Source organism: Sparus aurata, chromosome 11 (genome assembly GCF_900880675.1).
Source record: "Sparus aurata chromosome 11, fSpaAur1.1, whole genome shotgun sequence".
Taxonomy (NCBI): Eukaryota; Metazoa; Chordata; class Actinopteri; order Spariformes; family Sparidae; genus Sparus; species Sparus aurata.
In genome coordinates this window covers 18,211,013-18,231,961 of record NC_044197.1, presented here as the reverse complement: position 1 = coordinate 18,231,961, position 20,949 = coordinate 18,211,013, and the positions used below count along the sequence as shown (strand labels likewise).

General features: G+C 41.2%; 3 protein-coding genes across 8 annotated transcripts in view; 1 reads left to right on the top strand and 2 right to left on the bottom strand.

Moving 5' to 3' along the window:
* The window catches only part of xxylt1 (xyloside xylosyltransferase 1), a 30,534-nt gene extending 23,352 nt beyond the window's left edge, over positions 1 to 7,182 (bottom strand). Inside the window, exons 1-2 of the mRNA XM_030434434.1 lie at positions 6,707 to 7,182; positions 4,466 to 5,096 (exon numbers count right to left, since the gene is read on the bottom strand). Of these exons, the coding sequence (XP_030290294.1) occupies positions 4,466 to 5,005 (540 nt within the window). The 5' untranslated portion in view covers positions 5,006 to 5,096; positions 6,707 to 7,182. The remainder of the gene's footprint in view (positions 1 to 4,465; positions 5,097 to 6,706) is intronic.
* A 2,252-nt stretch (positions 7,183 to 9,434) lies between these two features.
* LOC115591804 (serine/arginine-rich splicing factor 11) lies at positions 9,435 to 17,705 on the top strand. Of its 6 annotated transcripts, XM_030434130.1 has the most exons (13): positions 9,831 to 10,096; positions 11,502 to 11,635; positions 14,270 to 14,389; positions 14,639 to 14,748; positions 15,008 to 15,097; positions 15,187 to 15,233; positions 15,328 to 15,461; positions 15,613 to 15,694; positions 15,795 to 15,926; positions 16,205 to 16,294; positions 16,444 to 16,515; positions 16,597 to 16,774; positions 16,902 to 17,705. In XM_030434130.1, the coding sequence occupies exons 4-13, from the start codon at positions 14,665 to 14,667 to the stop codon at positions 17,106 to 17,108; spliced, it is 1,116 nt and encodes a 371-aa protein (XP_030289990.1). In that variant the 5' UTR covers positions 9,831 to 10,096; positions 11,502 to 11,635; positions 14,270 to 14,389; positions 14,639 to 14,664; the 3' UTR covers positions 17,109 to 17,705. The 6 variants fall into 6 exon arrangements, with proteins under 6 accessions (XP_030289985.1, XP_030289984.1, XP_030289987.1 ...); XM_030434125.1 differs by lacking the exons at positions 9,831 to 10,096; positions 14,270 to 14,389 and adding an exon at positions 9,435 to 9,800 and having other exon boundaries at positions 15,813 to 15,926; XM_030434124.1 differs by lacking the exons at positions 9,831 to 10,096; positions 14,270 to 14,389 and adding an exon at positions 9,435 to 9,800.
* Positions 17,706 to 18,861: 1,156 nt separating this feature from the next.
* LOC115591802 (ankyrin repeat domain-containing protein 13C) overlaps positions 18,862 to 20,949 on the bottom strand; it is a 28,222-nt gene continuing 26,134 nt past the window's right edge. The window contains exon 13 of the mRNA XM_030434123.1: positions 18,862 to 20,948. Within this exon, the coding sequence (XP_030289983.1) occupies positions 20,818 to 20,948 (131 nt within the window). The 3' untranslated portion in view covers positions 18,862 to 20,817. The remainder of the gene's footprint in view (position 20,949) is intronic.

Sequence of the window (20,949 nt, the reverse complement as noted above, 5' to 3'; positions counted from 1 at the left end):
GGGAAGGACTGTGTAGTTCACAATTAAAACAGCTTTGACAATAAACATGGATATCAAGTCTACAGTCTACAACAGCCTCACATAACCTCTAAAACAAACCTTTAACTGTCCACAATTAGTAAAGAGAAGCAGTGTCTTGACTTTGACTATAAATGGTGCTTCATATGATGAACAGACACAGTCACGCTGATCTCCAAGCCGGTATCCATTAAACACCGCCTTGTTCTGTCCAAGTTTCCAACCTCTCAGTGTTTCTCCTCTGAGCTTAAAATCCCTCGACAGCTGTGAGGCAGCCATTTATGCTCTGATCATGTACAGGAGACATCTATACAGATTACTGGAAGAGGACTTTACTTTAAATATATGAAGCAATGGTTATTAATAACACTTTCCTCAGCAGGAAAGATAAATGTGTTGGTTTAGGACAAAACAGTGCATCGTGAGGAGAATCTGGCATGGTTAAGTCTGGCATCAGTACATTTGGACATTACAAGTTTCAGATAAACCTGGACAATATGGCTGTCATATTAAAATCAGACCCTTGTGCCACAATAGGCAAAGATCATTTAATGATCGCTGACAGGTTAAGGTAAACCCTTGTCATCTGTGGAAATTAGCGCTGTCCTGGACTTCTGTCTGTAATGTGATGTAATTGCACATAAATCACTGCTGTGGGTGGCTGCAGCTCCCTCAGCCACATTTCAAAGTATCCTAAATACTTAAGCAAGATATTGGACCCCATATTGCTTCCTGATGAGCAGTTGTCACCTTGCAAGGCAGCCTTTACCATCGGTGTGTGAATGTGACAAGTGTTGTAAAGCACTTTGAGCAGTCAGGAGACTGGAAAAGCACTGTAGAAATACAAGCCCGTTTAGCACAAACTTTTATTCCTAAAGGCCTGATAAATAATGTTAACTCACTGCAGTTCGGTTTTTCACATTTATTAGATTTCCCTTAGTCATCCAAAATAAATTACTGTGGTTGAAATGATATTAGGATCCACGATCACCGTTTCATATGAAAGGGTGCATTGACGTTTTTCCTTTTACTTGTAGTGCTATTTATCCATCTAGATTGTTCTGTGTTAGAGTTTTGGAGATATTGACCATACAGATATCTCAACAACTTAATTTCAGCTATTTACATTCTAGCAAACTACACCTACATAGCCACGAAGAAGGAAACCTGCATCATCTCATGAAGGAGTGGGACGTAAACATTAACGGTGTCCTTCTGTGCTGAGCTGTAACGTTAACTAGCTTACTTGGCTCAGTTAGCTAGCATGTCGTCGATGAGCAGATGCACACTTCATCCTCACTGTGATACGAAAGAAAATAGCTACTCAATGAAATTGCTCACAACAAGTGATGTGCATCATCTTGAGCAGCACAAGCTGAGTGCCATCTTCTTACATTACATTTAAGAGAAGAAAGACGTCTCTGCAGATGACATCTCCAAAAATCGGCAACACTAAAACAATCTGGATGGATAAATATCACTACAGGTAGTAGTACAAATATGTGATTTGGTTTTGTGGGGGGACTGTCCCTTGAACACAACATGGGGCGACTCATTTTCAACATAATGAAAATCAGTTGGAGACAGACAAACCTGATGCACCTTTTATATTGTGTGTGTATTTCTGGAAGGTTCTTGTATATTTGATAAACTGTTTTGTAATGTTTTCATTAACAATTGACAGTAAGAACTCAGCAGCTGAACCGTAACTTTATTACTTCCCCTGCTGCTCACAGTCAATAATGTAACAGGATCTTTAGAAATTAGCTTTAGACACTTCTAACACAGAGTGTAATTTACTCAACAATTGATGTGTTGATGAAATACTTACAAAAGACCCTTACTGTGTCTCTTCAGATCAGTTTAAAAAAGAAAAGAAAAACACAGCCAACAGCAAGTAACGTCATAACTATGATAAAGACAGACACAGGGAGGCTTCTGTGAGAGTATTTCTAAGGCCTTAAAGATGGACTGACCACGCAGCTTCTGATATTGTTTGAAGAACATTATATCTTCTGTAGAGGCTCCTGCTTAACATTTAAATGTGCAAGAGCTCACATTGTTCTCCTTCAACAAAAACTTTTCAAAGATCACACATTTTTGGACAAATTGACAAGTGCCAAGTAGCCACACAACATTGTTTCTCCAGTCCTAATATGAATAATGTTCTGTTATCCATATTTCTGATGCTTTTGGCATTCACTGTATTTGTCGAAGTGATATTATTAGTCCTCATATAAAACCAGCTGCACATACTTGACTTCAGCGGCTGGACATGTTTGGCAGTCATTGAACTGTTTGTTGAAATAGTGCTGAGCAAAATGTCCTTTTTTGACTTGCCTGAGAACCATAACTTGTACTGGACAAAGGATGAGAATCTGATTCGCTTAAACCCAACTACGCTCCAATACAGACTGACAAATACTACCAGGGTAAGCCGTTTGTGCACAAAACCTTCAAACAACAGCGTCCTTTTATTTTGAGGTTTCACTATTAACAACATTTACTGCATTTGTGTGGGCAGGTTTTTAAATAAAAACCCTCCAATATATTCAAGGGCACAGGGACGAGATAAAAGTTTACAGAATACATTCAGAACAGCTGCTCGCCAAAGAGTGCCTTTTAGCAAGGACATTCACTTTAGAGGAGAAGGGAAACGTGTGGTTGTGGAACCACATACATGCTCCTAAAGCCCTCAAAGGCCATCGTTAAACAACATGATTCTATCTCTTTCATGTACTGTTGTTTTTGTATTTACTGGAGCTTGGCAATGTACTTCAGGTGTTATAGCACTCCTAAAATGACACTGAAACATGAATGAAAACATTTCATCGAGCAATAAGTGCAGAAAGCTGTTGTGTGTTGCTGTGTTAATGCTGGTCAGCGGTAAGATGCACAGCCTCTGGGCGGTCCGACTCTGGTGGCTGTTTGTTGCGAATGTCAAGTGGGTCACTGAATTTTACCAGCGCAGAGAAGTGATGGAGGCTAAAAAAAATCTTGCGTAACTGCTGTCTCATTCCCCCTCTAAGATGAATAATTAAAAGAAATGAGGCTCATGATGAACAGATAAGGATGTCAGCATGCTCTGTGCACCATCTCCGTCAGCCCCTCGGGAGTCCCCATCCCATCTGTAGCTTTGGCAGGACTTCTGTGCCTGTTTGCGGAGACAGTGGGGACACAGTGGCTGCACTTGTGTCAGTGGTGGCAGAACATGAAATTCCACGATTCATTATCTCAACCACTGATGTGTAAAAGCAGCTGGTCTGGAATGGTGCCATGAAAATAACACTGTGTGTGCAGCCTGTTGGTACAATCCATCCCTGGGCCACAATGTATCAAGTAGGGCCTGACTGATACTTCAACAGTGATATTTTCAGCAACTATCAGCTTATCACAGATACATTGGCATCAGCGCATATGTAAGCTGGTGAGTAACAGACACTTCAGTGTAGCAGTACAGATAGACCGGCCCTCTGGACTTTTGATGATGATACAGTGTTTATCAATTTAAAACATCTATTAATTGAATACAGGGCCTAGATACTTGTCAACTGAGATACACATCAGTACAGCTTAATCTGCAAAAAGCCAATAATGACCTCACAGATTTGTCATCAGGCTCTAATAAGTACTGCCAATACTTTGTTCTACCCAAACAAATGTCCTACAAGTGTGTATCTTGGCTTTCTTGAACAGTTACACACAGAGCAACTACTAGCATTGACTCAATCATTTGTTACAAGAAAGGGTGGAAGGAGGGACCATCTCTGCGTGCCAATTTTGTCTGATTGCCTTGAACACCCTGGTAACACAGCTGATCTATTTCATATTGGTGTCTCACAGCACCACCACCACATGTCAGACCTGAACAGTAAACTTGGACAGTATTTTATATTACACACTTCACCTGTGCTCTACCAAGACTTTGATCTTACGGGGAGTTCAGGGAGTGAAATGAACACGAAGCAATCCGACCAACAGGCTCAAAAACCTGCCAAAGATGCCAAGCTGAGCTAACCTCCAACCAATCCCAAGCAGGCATGGGATCAGCCTGAGCTAATACAGAGCTGCAACATCCACAGCAGATGTTGTCGATGATGAGACATTCCTGAGAGGAATGGTTATGGGGATTTGGAAAGGGATAAGTAATTTGTAAACACGTTTATGATCTTGTGGTCTGTGTAGATACAAAGGAGGAAAGACGGTGCAGGACACTGCATTCAACAGAAAGAGCAACTAAGTGGGGACACAATTCTCTGTTTTGGCAGCGAGGACAAAGTAAGGGAGGGTATCCCCGTTTGTGAGGAACTGATACGGAAGACCAACACTGCCCCCATGAGTTTCAACTTCAAACAGCACCTACAGTGTATCACATAGAGGAGGCCTCTACATAACCGAGCTATGGTACAGTGACAACACATGTGCAAACAGGGTACAGACTGCCTACCTCATATCTAAACGTTGCATCAAGGAGAAACTCCTGCAGCATCCTCTCTCCCACGTCTTTGCTGGCTGGGTCGCTCACAAAATGTAGCACCAACACCTCTCTTTCCAGGAAACGTCCGTGTTTAACCATAGACAACATGGCCACCCTGAACTTGTCCTGCAGGCTGCGGCTCTTGTCCACCTTGGTGAACATCATGAGTGCGTGGTAGCGACGGACACCGTCGTCACCGTCCCCTGTCTTGGACCCAAACCCCTCGCTTTCTCCGCCCACATTGCGCTGCTCTTCTCCTCCTTGCTCCTCAGATCCAGCGGGCTGTGAGAGCCCAGTGTCCACGGTCAGGTCTGCATCATTCCTGTTGGTGTTGTGGCTGGCCTGGCTCTGCTTGATCCTCTTTGTGGTGCTGGAGAAGTTCTGCCGCTCTGAGCCAAAGTAGTAAAAGGCTACAACAGCGAGTGCAGCAGCCAGGAGAAGCACAAACTGATAGGACCTGAAAGTACTGATCCTACCCATGATTCTGGCTACCAGTCTGAGGATGCCCATATCTCCCTGCTGGTGTCATGAGAATGGGGGTCAACATTGGAAAATATTCACCATTGGGTGTCTTTCTAGTTATTTTTGGTCCAGCATTTTCCTGTAAGAGAAAGGACACTCATTTAGACATGGTCCACTTAAAAAACAACTCCAGGTTTTTCTTAGCAAGTGAATTTTATCAAAAAATATGTCGGATAGTTTTTTTTGTGTTTTGTTTTTTAATGATCCCCATAAATGCTTGTTTTGGTCTGACATCCCAGGGATCCCTCTATAACGTTGATTAAAATCAAAAACTAAAGCCAGTTTAATCTATCTTGTTTTAATTGTGGGTAACAGGGCCGGCCATGTAGGGCCACACAATGTGTGACTGTGTTAGTGTAGTGTTCAGTCAACACCCTCACTTCAAAAACACTCAAGTGCATAGCCATGGTAACGCAGCGACACTGCTGGTCGTGTTTGGTCAACATTTTTTTTGTTATGTAGCAGCGGCATCCTGTTGAGTCTGCTTGTTAGTGCTGCAATAAATCTGCTCTTCAGAATTATTTGCTGAAATGAATAACATCACACAAACGGCTCCAAACAGAAACACTCTGACACTCAGGGGAGGAAGAAGGGGAAAACAGAATATTGACAGAAGGACATAGAATGAATGAGTGAATAAATCTGGTAGTTGTCTTGCAAAATTTAAGTTAAAATTAAAGTTTTTGTTTGAATGAAACAGAACAATTTAACATAGTTAAATTAAACCTGGTTCCCTGGCTCCAAACAATAACTGCATTATACTGATTCTGGGATGTTTTTGATTGGAACAATGTTGATTTCTTGTCATTAGTTTGCTAACAAAAATCAGGGTTGCAAACCTCACTTCTCGCAATGCTATATTGTTTTTTTGTTTGTTATTTTAATACATAGCATATTAATCGTCCATACTGTTTCATTTGCATTGTAGCTATGTTAAATTGTGTGTAGGTTGTATTTGGACATAGTGGACGAATGACGTTTAATCTGAATGATAATGTTCAATGGTAACACCTTCCAGCCTAGATTTTAAAAAATGAAAATAATCTAATGTGATATATTTTGATGGGTGTTATAGAAATATTTTTGGAGCAACCTCTGTTTCACTGAGACCATCTATGTCGTCATTGTTGCCAACTGATTTGTCATCGCTATTTAACGTGTGTGTGCACATGTGGGTTGACCAATATGGCTTGGTCAGGGATTAGTACAAATCAAGGAGACTGAAAACCGATAACTGGGCCCGATATTCATTTGCAGTAAAAATGAAACTCATACTTCCTCTCCACCACATTTATCCGATACATTTAGTTACTAGGCACTTTGCACAATCAGAGTGATCCGTGTTTACAGGCTATTAATTGTGGCGTGTTACAAATCAGATGGTGTTATTGGGGGGTGAGAGGATATTGCACCAAAACCAAAGAAGCACAATTTTAAATTAGTTATCAGCAGTCTGACAACAACAAACACGTGCTCCTTAGATGTTTTATGTAGTACTGGCCAGTAACACTTGGTCTCCCTCTACATATATTATATTGCCTTTAATAAGGATTTCCTAGAGCTCTGCAGGCAGTGATTTCATACATTTCATGACAATGTCGAGCCCTAAACACTGACGCTTGTTGTGTCTAAAATCCCATTGCAATCTTGCACATATAACATCATTCATTTCCAGAATAAGGAACTTGCCCGTCTCATGTTGTCGATCTCTGCAGTTGCATCTTGACAGCTTGCTCGGGGGATTAAGCTGCCCTGAGTTGTTCACGTCAGTAAATCCTCCACTTCATGCAACAGTACGCTGGCAAACGTCACACTGAAATGTACCGACACTGTTAACGCTGCTTGAATTCTCTACAACTGAAATCTCTGCATGAGAAACATCGGAGCAACCTGTTGACATGGCAAGCTGCAAACGAGGATGCTAAGTTAGCAAGCGACGACTTTGCGCCGAGACGTGTGTCGTTGAGTTGTACTCCGCTGCTGTTTGTTGAGCCGGAGCACACAGCAGAGCTGTTTGACCTCTCTTATTTATGACTGCATGTGCACGGCTTTTTGATTTCGAGAAGAAAAAATGCCAAAAAACCCTCTTTGCAGAAAACCGCTAGCTAGCAACAAAATACTGTGACGCAACCTTAGCCACACCCACTGTGATGTCAGCCGTATTCCGACCCATGCTGCCTTCTTGTACAGTTGGACAATTGGCAGTTCGATTTATATATATATATATATATATATAAATATATGAATACACACTGCACAAAAAGATTAAAGGAACACTTTGAAAACACATCTCAATGTGAAAAAAAATTATGCTAGATATCTATACAGATATGGAGAGGGCAATGTCTTAGGAACAAAAGGATGCCACATCTTTTAATGGAAATAAAAGTTTTCAGCCTACAGAGGGCTTAATTGTATAGACACCCCGAAGATCAAAGTGACATAATGATGTGGCAGGCTAGTCCATTTTGCCAAAATTTAATTTCTGCAACTCAAAATGCTTCTCAATATCTTCTCAATAGCCCCCACGTGCTTGTATGCATGCTTGACAACGTCGTGGCATGCTCCTAATGAGACGGTGGATGGTGTCTTGTGGGATGTCCTCCCAGATCTGTGTAAGGGCTTCCCTTAGCTCCTGTAAAGACTGAGGAGTAACCTGGCAGCGCCTGATGGACAGAAACGTAAAGTCCCAGAGGTGTTCTATCGTGTTTAAGTCAGGTGATCGTGAGGGCCATTCAACTGTATCTATTCCTTCATCCTCCAGGTACTGCCTGCATACTCTTGCTACATGAGGCCGGGCATTGTCGTACATCAGGACGAACCCAGGACCTACTGCACCAGCGTAGGGTCTGACAGTGGGTTCAAGGATTTTATCCCGATACCTAATGGCAGTCAGACTGACATTTTCTAGCCAGTAGAGGTCTGTGCGTCCCTCCATGGATATGCCTTCCCAGACCACCACTGACTCACCACCAAACCTGTCATGCCGAACGATGTTGCAGGCAGCATAGTGTTCTCCTTGTCCTCTCCAGACTCTTTCACGTCCATCACAGGTGCTCAGGGTGAACCTGCTCTCATCTGTGAAAAGTACAGGGCACCAGTGGCGGACTTAACAATTCTGATGTTCTCTAGCAAATGCCAATCGAGCTCCACGGTGCTGGGCGGTGAGCACAGAGCCCACTACAGGACGTCGTGCCCTCAGGTCACCCTCATGAAGTCTGTTTCTGATTGTTTGGGCAGAGACATTCACACCAGTGGCCTGCTGGAGGTCATCCTGTAGGGCACGGGCAGTGCTCAACCTGTTCCTCCTTGCACAAAGGAGCAGATATCGGTCCTGCTGATGGGTTGAGGACCTTCTACAGCCCTGTCCAGCTCTCCTAGAGTAACATCCTGTCTCCTGAAATCTCCTCCATGATCTGGAGATTGTGCTGGGTGATAATGTGATAATGACTCTGGCCAAAACCAGCACTAGTGGAAAACCAGCCAAAAAAGATCAAGAGGGAGAAACTTGAAATGACCTCCACATGCAGAACCACATGGGGGTTTTCTCATTGTTGGCACTCTAGTGCCCCTGTTGTTAATTCCATCAACACCAATACAGCTGAAACTGATAAACAATGCCCTCTGCAACTTATCCGACCAGATCATTATCAGACAGGTTCAATTAACCTCATGCCATACCCAATAAAAAAACGTTCCTTTAATTTTTTTGAGCAGTGTATATACAGAAAACGATTCAGAAATGTCTGAAACTTGGCAGTAAATTAATGTAATCTTATCATAGATTTCCTTGTTTCTGGTCTGTTCTTTGTCGTAGTTCATTTAGAATAAAGTATAAGAATAGAATAACTTTATTGTCTAGTCGGAGCAGGAATATTGTCTCTGGTCTCACCCAGGAAAATACAAACACAAACATGTCCACAGGATTATAAACAAAAACAACACATCACAACAATAAAACAAAGATCTCTCAACTTTACAACTCTCAGTGCATTCATAACCATAGTGTTCATCTTACTTTCTCATATTTAAGTTTACTGTAATTGGCTGATAACATAAATTGTATTTTGGGTGAACGAGCCCTTGTAGATCTTTTTCTTTGCCAGAGGTTAATATTCTACAGTTTGAATTACATGTGTACACTTACTCAGCATTTAAGAATAAAACAAATATTTCTGTATGTCAAAGTTCTGATGTCTAATATCATTCTTTGGAAAACATGTTAACAACTCAACCAAAGGACAGGTGGAGTTGCAGAGACGTGTCAAATAGTCAGTGTGTTTCTACACCAGCAGTTATACATATATTAATGCCTGTATTTATTGTGCAATTAGTTAAATGCTTTATTACTATTTCCGCATCACTTGTGATCCTCCATATTTGCGCGGCTAAATTTCAGAAGTACGTGCTTCAAAACTGCACGTGAACGCAGCATCCCTGCCTCACGACATTTTGGGCAGCGGCATTGTTGCTCTCCGCTCGCGGCCGTTGTGTTCTCGTCCGCAGCAAATGTCGAACACCTTCCGCCTAAGCTAACAATGCTAGCTTTTGTGTTCGCTTGATGTTCTTTCGGTCGTAAACGTTACCCAGCTCGTCTTTTTTTGTTTTATTCAGGCACGTTGCTAGCGTAAAGCTAGCTAGCTTGATTAGCACTCGCGAAAATGAATTCCAACACGCACGTCATTCAGGTGACAAATGTGTCCCCGAGCACAACATCCGAACAAATGAGGACTCTCTTCGGATTCCTCGGAAACATAGAGGAGCTCAAACTGTTCCCACCTGAGTGAGTATTGTGAACTTTTAGTGGGTAACCCGTTTTCTCTCGCCGGTTCTTATTGAGGCCTGTTAGTGTTGAGTAGGCCTCACTGCACGGCATGCTAATGCTAATAACGTTTGCCCGCGCCTTCAGTGAATGCAGCAGCAGAGGTCTGTCACTCCCCTCAGCGGTGACGTTCTGGCGTGAGGGACGTAGAATGTTATTGATTATTCGCCTGCTGTGTGTTTATGGTAGGCGTTTAGTACACATTTAAAACCATGGTACAATAAACCCAAGCTGTTAGCCGACGGACATGTGGGCAGGTAATTAATCGCAGCAGCTTCGGCGATCTTTTAATTGATTAAGTCTGTTAACGTTATCAAGAAAACTGCTAGGAACTAAAGATTGGGGGTTGTTGCCTTGTGCTGTGTGTATTACGTGTATTTGATACGGGTCATTGTTTGGCCTCTAAATGTAAGAAAACAAGGTGGTAATTCTTCAGATAGAAGTAATGGGGGTCGACAGATGTGGCTTTTTCAGGGTCGATACCAATTATTAGAAATCAAGAGACTGAAAACTGATATTTGGGACCGATATTGCAGCTAAAATTAAACTCTGTCAAAATAATCAGCAACTACATTCAGATTTTATAGAGGCTGCTAACTCTGATTTGATGGCAGTCCGATATTTTTGTGGGTGGGAAAATGTTTGAGAGGATGCTGCATCAGAGCCAAAGTAGCCCATTTTTAAATTGGTTTGTTGAATGACATTCTGACAGAAAAATCGCTGATAATAGGTAACTGAACAAAGTGCCAAATATTCTTCTTTGACAACTGAATGTAAAAAAAGCAGTCAACTTTTCAGTTAGGGTAATTACAGAATTGAAAAATGGTAGCTATAAGCCTGTTAAAGCTCTTTTGCCCTTCTGTTTAACACGATTTTAAGTTAAATCATCTGTGCATTTTTCTGAGGTCTTGTAGACTTAAAAATGGTTTAATTTGAAAAGTAATTGTTAGATGAATTAGTAATGTAAATAAACCACTGCTGTCCTAGGTGTAAATGCTTATTTCTACCAATTGGAAAAACAAATGACTCTACTTTTTTTCCCCCAATTAGTTAGGGATATTGGGATATGGATTCATATATGCATGTGCATGAAAATTAAAGTCAAATGAAATGCGTCTCATACTTCGGGACAAAAAATATTTTAAAAATCAGATGTATAACAAAACAGGGGAAACATTTAAATATCCCAATATCCCAAGTTTAATTGAATGTTTGTGTTGTCAGTGACTTCCTGTTGTCAATGCCCTCATCCTACTTGGGGTGTTACTTAATGGCTGCAACACACTCACTATAGTAGGAAATGATTACTCTCTCCTTTGTATCCCCCTCTATTGAGTAACCCCTGGCATCTCAGCAGGTAGGACGTGTCGAGGACTGTAACAAGAACTTAATTCAGTCTTAGTTTCTCGCAGGCAACCAGTGGGAATATACATAAAGTGATTTGACTGTGATATTTGCTCTTCAACAGATTGTCGATGCAAGTTGTGACAACACAATATGTCTAATAAGACACCTTGTTGGTCTCAGCAGAGGACAAGATTGTATAGCCCTTAATCCATTATTAGTTTAGCTGTCCCTGGGGACACAAAACTCAGTTTGAAGAAGGCATGTTGGCTGTCCTTGTTTGTATTCTTTGCACAACATATCTGTATTTTTTTCCAGTGACTCTCCCTTGCCTGTGACTTCACGTGTCTGTTTTGTAAAGTTCCTTGAGTCTGAATCGGTGGGCGTTTCCCAACACCTGACGAACACCGTCTTCGTGGACAGAGCCTTGATCGTGGTTCCTTTTGCTGAAGGTGGGTGTCTCATTTATTCTTGTATCACTCACACGGCTATTTCTGAACATGCATCACAATGTGTGTAGGTTTATCTAGAATTGCAAACACTATCTGAGCCATTGTGAGTTTTTTCTGACCAAGCAAAATTAGCTAAGCTTTCCTGTGCTTGGCATTTCTAGGTATCAGAAAGGGAAATGTACATTTGTGTCCATGTCTTACAATCTAGCTGTAAACTTCTCTCTCTGTTATTTGTGTTGTGGTTTTCATAGTGGACAAGTCATTTGCAGAGAGCCCCTTCCTTGCTGGCTGAAAGTGGTCCTCTGCTGCCATCAGGAGATTAGAAAAAATAATGGCACCAGACTCGCAAGCCCCCTTCTCTCTCTTGTTCTGCAGTAAAATATTAACTCATTATTTTTTTCTCTATGTTCAAGGCATCTTTTCTTTAAAAAAAAAGAAGAAGAAAAAAAAGAAAGAAAATTGGCCACACAACTCTTAAGCAAAATGAGGGGGTGGGGGAGAGGGTGCAGGCCATCTTGATTCCTCACATGTTCAAAAAGATTTTAAGATTTTTTGAATAAAATGTATGTCGAATAGAAGGTATGCACCAAATTGGGGATGCCCCGAGCAGATTATAGAGGCTGATTGGTGTGGACTTGAAGCTGGAACCAGTTCTGATCCACTGTTTATATTTTCACCTTTGCACTCTGGTTTCACCAGATGTCAGAATGTCTCACTGTGCTTGAACCAATAAACGTCAAACAATTCAGTTTCAGTTAATGACATCTGCACTGACAACATGCAGATTAAATGGCACTTTTTGGAGGTGTTGTATACTGCTAAAAGATCTGCAGAAAATGTACCCTTTTAAGGCGCAGTGTGTAGGATTTAATGGCATCGTGGTGAGGTTGCGTATTGTAACCAACAAAATAGCCCTCACCTCACCCCCCTCTTCCGTGCCACTAAAAACATGAAAAAGGCAAAAAGCTCTCTAGAGGCAGTGTTTAGTTTTTGTGCCTGCTGGGTTCAGCCAAAACATGGCGGACTCCGTGGAAGATACTTGTAGTTATAAAAGGTTCCATCTTAGGGAATGAACACTAGTTTCAGGTGATAATACACCAATGAACTCATAATTTAATCATTTATGTCAATAGATGTTCCTAAATCCTACATGCTGTACCTTAAAATATTTACACTGTGTAGCTTACATGTAGTTGATTTGCTGCCATAACAGATCCACACTGACACTCCTTTGTCCACTGATGGTTTTTGGTTACTGGCTGATTAGATGCAAGTCGGGTGGGACAGTGGTGGGTCTAACAGGTGCAACAAAACTTGGCAAAAGAGTGAGGGAGATGTCAGTCAAGCACAGCAGGTCTAATCAGCCAAATAAGTGAAAACACAGACATGGGTATACTTCGGAGTGGGTCAACAAATGCATCCAAGCAGGACTGCCTTATCAAATGTAATGTTGGCCTGATGAGGCTAACATTTTAAGAGAAAATACAAATAGTGGGGAAGGACTTGGTGATGGCAGAGACCTCATATTATGTGGCTGAGACGGGGAGAAAATGTTCGGGACATCCCTACACCAAGCACAAAGCATGCAGGATAGATGAACTAATCAGCTGTGCATGCTAGAATAGACTGTGACGGTGTGTACCATCATCTACACAGTTACTGTCATCAGATGTGGTGGAAATTAATTAGCACATAATTTGATCATTAATCATGATGAGCACACAAACTGCCTTTGGCATTTACTTGCTTCATGCGCCAAAGCCTTGTGTCATTTTACACTGTGCATTGTTTCCAAATTATCACTAACACTCAAGAGATAAACGTAGTTTAAGCCTCTGCTTGATGTTGCAGTAAAATGCTTTTTTTTTTTTTTATTGACCCTCTCCACACATGACTCTGAAAGAGTTGAGTGACTCTCACGTTTAACAGTGGTGTTTCTTTTGTTGTTGTGTTTTACAGTTCTTTTTCCTGGTTCAGCCAGCCCTATATACCAGGCCCTGCTGAAAATGCCACCAACAGTTTTGTCTTCTGCAGCCTTATCCCGTTTCTCAAGTGTCCTTTCTGTTGTGTGTGTGTGTGTGTGTGTGCGCGCGCATGTGTGTATGTCTCTCTCTCTCTCTCTCTCTCTCTCTCTCCCTTTCTCTCTCTCCCCCTCTCTCTCTCCCCCCTTTTTAAAATGTAAAGTGTCAGATTTAAAGAAACATAGCCTGTTTTCAGATTGCACAACATGGACGATCATCTCCATAAGATTTTCCCTTTGATTTTACTGTTTGGTTTTTTCTTCAGCTTTGGGCACAGTTTTCACGATTTTATCACAGATTTGCTGGCTATAGCATTTGACTGTTTAGTGCAGTTTATCTTTGACATTGTTTAGTGTTTTTAGTGACAAACTGTTGGCTAAAACATAGCAATACTGTAGCTTGTAAGCGGCACGTTATCTGGTTGCCAAGTAAGTTTCTTTTTGTGGTGGGATTGTACGTAGTACCACCAGCAAAAGCCCAGAAAAGGTAATATGACTGTACCTTTTCTGTTTTTGTATTGGTAATGGTAAGTGATGTTGAAATGTACCCTTGTGTCTACAACCAAATCATGAACTTTGTTTTCTGTATCTCAATGTTTTTGTGTGCTTTATAGCGAAGCAGCCGGCGCGAGTCGCTTGTTCATAAAACATCTAATGAAAGTTGAGAGCACATCCCACGGGACAACTGGCTGTGCTTGCTTACGTTTGGTTCATGACTTAAAAAACAAGTACAGGTGATAAAATCTTGGCAGTGTTGACCACAGTGTGTATTGTGACTTTTAAACTCATAGCTGCTAATCCTACAATCATACTTTCACAAAAAAGTGAGGGATCAAGATTTACAGACAAGACAAACAGTGGATTTTTTTATTATTTTTTGACTACAGAGTAGTTAGACTGAGGTGGCTTGTCTGCAAGTCTTGTCTGAGTGTTTATCGATGTTTGCTTGGAGCATGGACTGAAATGTTGCTGTTTTTCTCCAGGAGTCATTCCTGATGAATCTAAAGCTATGTCGCTGCTCGCTCCAGCCAATGCCGTGGCAGGAATGATGCCTGGAGGAGGCCTTCTCCCAACACCCAATCCTCTAGCATCGGTGAGTTTTTTTAAAGCTTACATAATATTTGTAATCTTTGCAAGTCTTGCATGTGTTCACAGCCATAAGTAAATATGGTGTTGTTGTTAGTAGTGTTAATACTGTCAATACTGTCTAAATAACTAGAGTTTCATTTTAATGGCGTCTTTGGCACCAATGATGTAAACGGCACAGTAATCAGTGCTGGGTTCCTTCAGCTAGCTGCCAAATGAAAAGATTTGTTAAATGAGTTCATGTGTATCTGTGTCTGTTATCTTAGATGGGAGGGACGCCATTTGGAGGTCTTGGAGCTCCCAACATGGAGCAAATGGCTGCTATGGGAATGCCGGGACCCAACATGAACCCACAGGTGAGAACTCAGTCAGTCACCTTCTTAGTTACCGCACACTGAAACATAAAGTTTTGTTTATGATGACATCCTTCTTGTATCTTTTTCAGGCTCTCTCTGCAGACTTTCTGAAGCTCATGCAGTCCATGGACCCCAAGTAAGAAATATTATATGCACTCTTCAAACTCTGCGGTCCAATGATTTTAAATATTCTTTTTGAGAAAGGTCTAAATAATTGATGGCTCTTTCAGATTGAATCCATTAGCGGCCGGACTGAACTTGAATCCAGGGCTTAAGACTGATGCTTCAAATAAGGAGATAGAAGAGGCCATGAAGAGAGTCCGAGAGGCTCAGTCTCTCATTTCTGCAGCTATTGAACCTGGAAGTGAGTGCTCCGTTTTTATTGTATTTTATGATGAGTGAAAACGCTGGTGTTCTGTTTTTGATTCAGCTTTCAGTTTGCTGTGGAATATTTGTGAACAATAAGTCTCCAACCTGGTAGTAAATATCTACCTTTTGTCATCATTTTTTTGCAGATAAGAAAGACGACAAACGCAAACATTCCCGCTCCCGCTCCAGGTCACGGCGCAGGCGATCCAGCTCTCGCTCAAGACACAGGTAAAGATGTGTTCATGAGAAGTTCAGTCTGAATCAGCAATATATGATGTGAGCTTTGGTCTGTATTTATTCTCTGGTAATAACTTGTTATGATTTTAAGACATGCTACTTTTGGCAGACGTTCGAAGAGCAGGTCTCGCCGAAGGTCCCATTCAAGGAGTAGGAGGAGGTCCAAGAGTCCACGGAGGAGGAGGTCTCACTCCCGGGATAGAAGCCGCCGTAGTAGATCTAGGTCAGTAACTCGCTCATTGTCCTGGGGACCAAAATAGCTATTTTTTATTTTTGTATTTTATTCTTGACCACATGTTCCTGGCAATGAAGTGATGTGGCTCTTTCTAATGAACACAATATTTTGCAAAAACTTGAAAGATCTTCTCGTACATCCAGTTTTATAACAATGATGCTGAAAAGCTCTACTTTGACTCAGATGCCCTGCTCAGCAAAGCTTCCCCAGTTTCCTGCACTGTACTGCTGTTGGCTAACATTGGTGATCTTGCTTGTCTTGATCAGGGACAGGAGGAAGGAGGAAAAGTCTAAGAAAAGGTCAAAGACGCCTCCCAAGAGCTACAGCAGTGCCAGGAGGTCTCGAAGCATAAGTCGGTGAGTAGATTTGAGCACAGTTTAATGGTGAAATATGGTGGTCACAACAGCTGCATCTTCTTTCAGATAATGTTGAGGCTCTGCTGTATTTGCAACAGCAAATCAGTCATTTAAAAAAAAAAAAACACATCTCTACCTTTATGTCCCAGGAGGCACAGACGAAGCCGAAGTGCATCTCGGTCCCCAAAGAGGAGGCTGTCCAGGTCTCCATCGCCTAGACGGTGAGTTGTCATGTGCATTTTACATAGGTTAATTCATATTTCTTACGACAACAACTTAAAAACTATTTTTGTCATATTCAGTCACAAGAAAGAGAAAAAGAAGGACAAGGAGCGTGAGAAGGACCGGGACAGAGAAAGGAGGGAGGACAGGGACCGCAGCAGGGATGAAAGGGAACGCTCAACCAGTAAGAAGAAAAAGAGCAAAGACAAGGAAAGAGATCGAGACCGCAAGTCTGATAGTGAGAAAGGAGACGTTAAGGTGTGTCTTGGAGCTTGATTTTTCTGTGAGGTTGATACAACCTTGTGATTTTTGTGAGATCATTGAGCTAATGCGAAAACATGGACAGCCTCTAAACTCTTTTGTAACAAACAAATTGTCTTGACAGGTGACGCGGGATTACGACGAAGAGGAGCAAGGCTATGACAGTGAAAAAGAAGGCGAGGAGGATGAAGATGAGAGGAAGAGCGACTCCGACTCTGCGTCATCCCCCAAAGGCCAGGAGGAGATGGAGAGATCTGAGGGCCAAATTCCCAAAAAGTCCAAGCTGAACGGAGATGATCACCATCAGGAAGACATGGAGATGAGCGACTAAGAACATCCCAAACCGACCGTGTTATCTTTCCACTCTCCTCTTTTATATTTTTAATATAGGCCACAACGTGTCCGTGCCTGATCACTTAAAGTAAAAAAGATTTGTTGTCTTAACTGTAGAAGCATTGCGGAGGTGACCGGGTGTAGAAGGAAAGCAGTCAATTCGTTTTTTGTAAAGATGAGAAAACAAAACTAAAACCTGAATAACATGAGACCTGGTTTTAAATTGTCATTACTGTACTTTTTTAAGATCCTGTTGATTTTTCTTTTGTTGCCTTTTGTGTTAAAACTTCCTGACAGTAGAATGCACAGCATTTTCCACTGAAATGCTGTGCATGTAAATATTTTACAAGTCAGGATCGAGTCCTTCCCCAAGTCAGACCTATAGTCACCACTTGGCAACAACCTCATGTCATTTTTTGGTTGCTGAGCCATTTTTTGCTTTAATTGTAATGCACCCAGTCATGTTTCAGCTGACCTATCTATTTACACCCCTTTGTAAGTGTACACTGTAGATTGAAATGTGTTGTTGCAATGAAATACTTTGTCTGCAATAGGTTTTCCAAAGGAAACTAATAAAATTGGGTCAAACTGTCAACTTGAAGTGTCATTGAAATTAAACTTTGAATTGTTTGACATTTTGATAAGTACCATCACGGTTAGTCCCTTTCTGCAGGTAACTGGTTAGCTGGTCACCTGGCAGCTGCTTACAGCACTTTTAGAGTAATCGATTAGCTTGTCTTTCTGATTTCCACTTACCCTAAACCACAATACATATGTCTGGATTGTGGGGAGAAAGACAGAGTGCCCTGGGAGGGTGTCTTACCCGGTACCTTCTAGCTTACAGGGGGGATAGGCTTACCAATGCGCCTCCATGACGCCTAGAGAGAAGAGTTATTCTTTTATTTAAAATGTGTGGATAAGGTCCATTCTAAACAATTTGGGATCTCAGGGCTTCCATAGACTTTGATACTCCCCATCTACCTCAGTTGTTTAGGCTCATGCTGCTACACTGTATTACTGCGATTAAGAAGATAATCGTGTGTAAAATATGCCACCTTCATGTAAATTCTTGTGAGTAAACAGGTAAAAGGGTTTAACTGTGAGAAAATGAAAAACATCCAAATTAATGACGGCGTATGTTGACAATTAAACTTTGGTTAAATGGAGTAATAGTTAAAAGTAAAAATGCGCGTGCTTGTGATAAAATCATCGAGCTGTGAAGACTGTTCGCTTTCCCAGACAGTGTGGTAAGAAGTCACATTTTAAGTAGCATTTTATCATGATCGATCGCTTCCGCCAACAACTTCCGGGAGTCTTTGCTGGTTGCCTAGCAGCCACTGAACACATAAGCCTCTGCTTTAACAGTTAAAACAGTGAACTTGTCGGTTTTACACATTCATGGTTTTACTTTTTTTTACAGATAAACAAGCGATATAACAGGTTAAATAGTCAGCTTTAAACGTAATGTAAATGTCTTTGTTAATGTTGGAGAGAGCTAGTTTAGCTAGCCGGCGGTTAACTGTAGTTTTTATTCTCGATACAAACTATGTATTTTACCAACGGCAGTTACAACAGCAACCAGGCTCGAGTAACAAAAAACATAAATTATGACAGTCAGCTGTAGCTCCATAATGGACAGATATTACAATGTTAATCTCTGCAAGAAGCGAGTGAGCACATTTCTCAAAAAGTCGAACGCTACCGTTTGAAGGTTTCCAGAGTCATGAGCGTGAAAGAACATGGAGCCAAACTGTTAGATATGTGACGTTTTTATTCGAGTACATTTATTATGAAAATAGTGTCGCAGACTTATACAACGGACATTTAGATGAATGATGAACTTCCTACATAAAACATGGAAAATGGAAGCAGCTGAAGAAAGGAAGGAGCATGAAATAAAGTGTAGTGTTGGTGAGGAGGCACAGTCTGTCGCTGCACTCGCCCATAATTATGTGAAAAATAAATCGTATTTGGTTTAAAAGTGTACTTGTATGGACGTAAATAAGCAAATTGTTCTTACAACAGTTTGAACCTCCGTCTCCGTCTAGCACACCTTCATTTTTAAACTCCAGGAGATTGCAAGTTAACAAACATGAGCACAACAACATGATTTAAAGCTCATGAACCATATCCCCCCCTTTACGAAATGAACTTTCCCAGCGTCCAGTGAACGCCTCATGGGCTTGTACAGAAGACATTCCCAGAGGAACCTCAGTGCTTTGTGCTTTTCACCCTGTGGAAGTGATTGATTGTTCCACACATCTGGAGGAGGTTCATTACATATAGTGAAATAATGACAGGAGAATTAAGAGATTCATTTTCTTTGTTTAAAACATTACAAGTATGTACAAAAATAGCAACTGCCACCATGTTACAAACTAATTAACTCCCGAATTAACTCATGAAGATGCTAAAGAAAAAACACACAACGCTTCCTCTTGCAGAGGACATCTTAAACTCATCGGCACAAAGAATAAGTAAAAGAACATAAAAGACAAACCTGTATTTACATACTGTGCAGGGGAAAAGCCTGGTCTTCGTTATGTGTAAAAATGGCATAATTCATCATCATTCATTCATTCCCTAATATCTACTTCCTTTACAATCTCCAGTTTTCTTCTTTTAGCAGGATCTTATAGTTAGTTACATAGTTTACAAAGGTGTAGTTAGAAACAAAAGGCTTAGACATCAGAGCTCCCTCTGCTGCCACAAACAAAGAGAAAACTCTGTGGTACCATAAAAATTGCAATTTCAAATGCAGGAATTAAGATGAGTGTGTATAAACTCTGCTGAATGGTGAGTGGCTGTAGTGGATCTAAATAGTGCCCAAAAGTTCAGTGATGCTACTCCATGCCCATGAAAATCAATGTTACACACACACGCACACACACACACGCACACACACACACACACACACATATTTTTACAATGTGCAGAGTTAGGGAGAATTCAGCAAAAAACTGATTTTTAGGTTTTTAACCTACGAAAGAAGCCACTTCATTTAACATTTTAAAATTGAATGTTTTGTTAGCAGTGTTTACATCTTTGGGAGAAATGTCTAAATGTGACCATGTTAAAGAAATGAGTGTACAAAAAAAGCACATCATTATCGGTTGATTTAAGCAGGAAAAAGGACCTAAAAAGTATTTTTTTTGGCGGAATTCCTCCCAAATGTGTAACTTAGTAATATCAGTGCTTTACTACAAGTCAGTTAAAAACATTCCCTTTATAAACATTACTTACATACTTACATACATAGCATCAACTGAACTGGTTGTCTGTCTTCTACTTATACCCCGTTTACAGTAACTCACCTGCTCTCCTGTCACCTGTTTGAACTTCACTGGCCTTCACTGATGAGAGTTTCACACTCTCAGCTTCAAGTTACTTCCTGCTTTGGCTGCTGGATTCAATCTGAAGGTGAAAGTAAGAACCTGCAACACTACGCTTCAAAACACTTTACTAACATGAGGAAAAGTGCCACTGTGGCCTCTTTCACCTCTTAACGGCGCCGTTTTAGTCCCGTCATGTCAACCACGTCTTGTTGCCATCTGTATTCGGGGGCGGGATGTTCAATAGAATCCACAAATTGTCAAAAAAGATTACCGATATTTTTTCCCTCAATTTTTCCTTTTGTTATTCAAAAAGTTTGTCTTTTAGCACTGTGTCGCCTTGTTGCAGTTGTGTCTCCTGCTCCAGCTGAGAAGTTAAAGATCAGGGAAGCGGCTGGGGTCTTCTTTATATTCATTAGGAATGGTGAAAATGGACTCATCGAACTCGTCGTAACGAAACTCCTGAAAAGTCACGGTGGCTGTTATGGTCGGAAAGACAGGGATGTC

What these genes read in the sequence shown, in the direction of transcription:
- LOC115591804 (XM_030434124.1), top strand. Translation starts at nt 9,679, where the DNA reads ATGAATTCCAACACGCACGTCATTCAGGTGACAAATGTGTCCCCGAGC. An exon ending in CGTGGTTCCTTTTGCTGAAG is followed by an intron (nt 11,636 to 14,638) that starts GTGGGTGTCTCA and finishes GTTTTTCTCCAG; the next exon opens with GAGTCATTCCTGATGAATCT. An exon ending in TGCAGCTATTGAACCTGGAA is followed by an intron (nt 15,462 to 15,612) that starts GTGAGTGCTCCG and finishes ATTTTTTTGCAG; the next exon opens with ATAAGAAAGACGACAAACGC.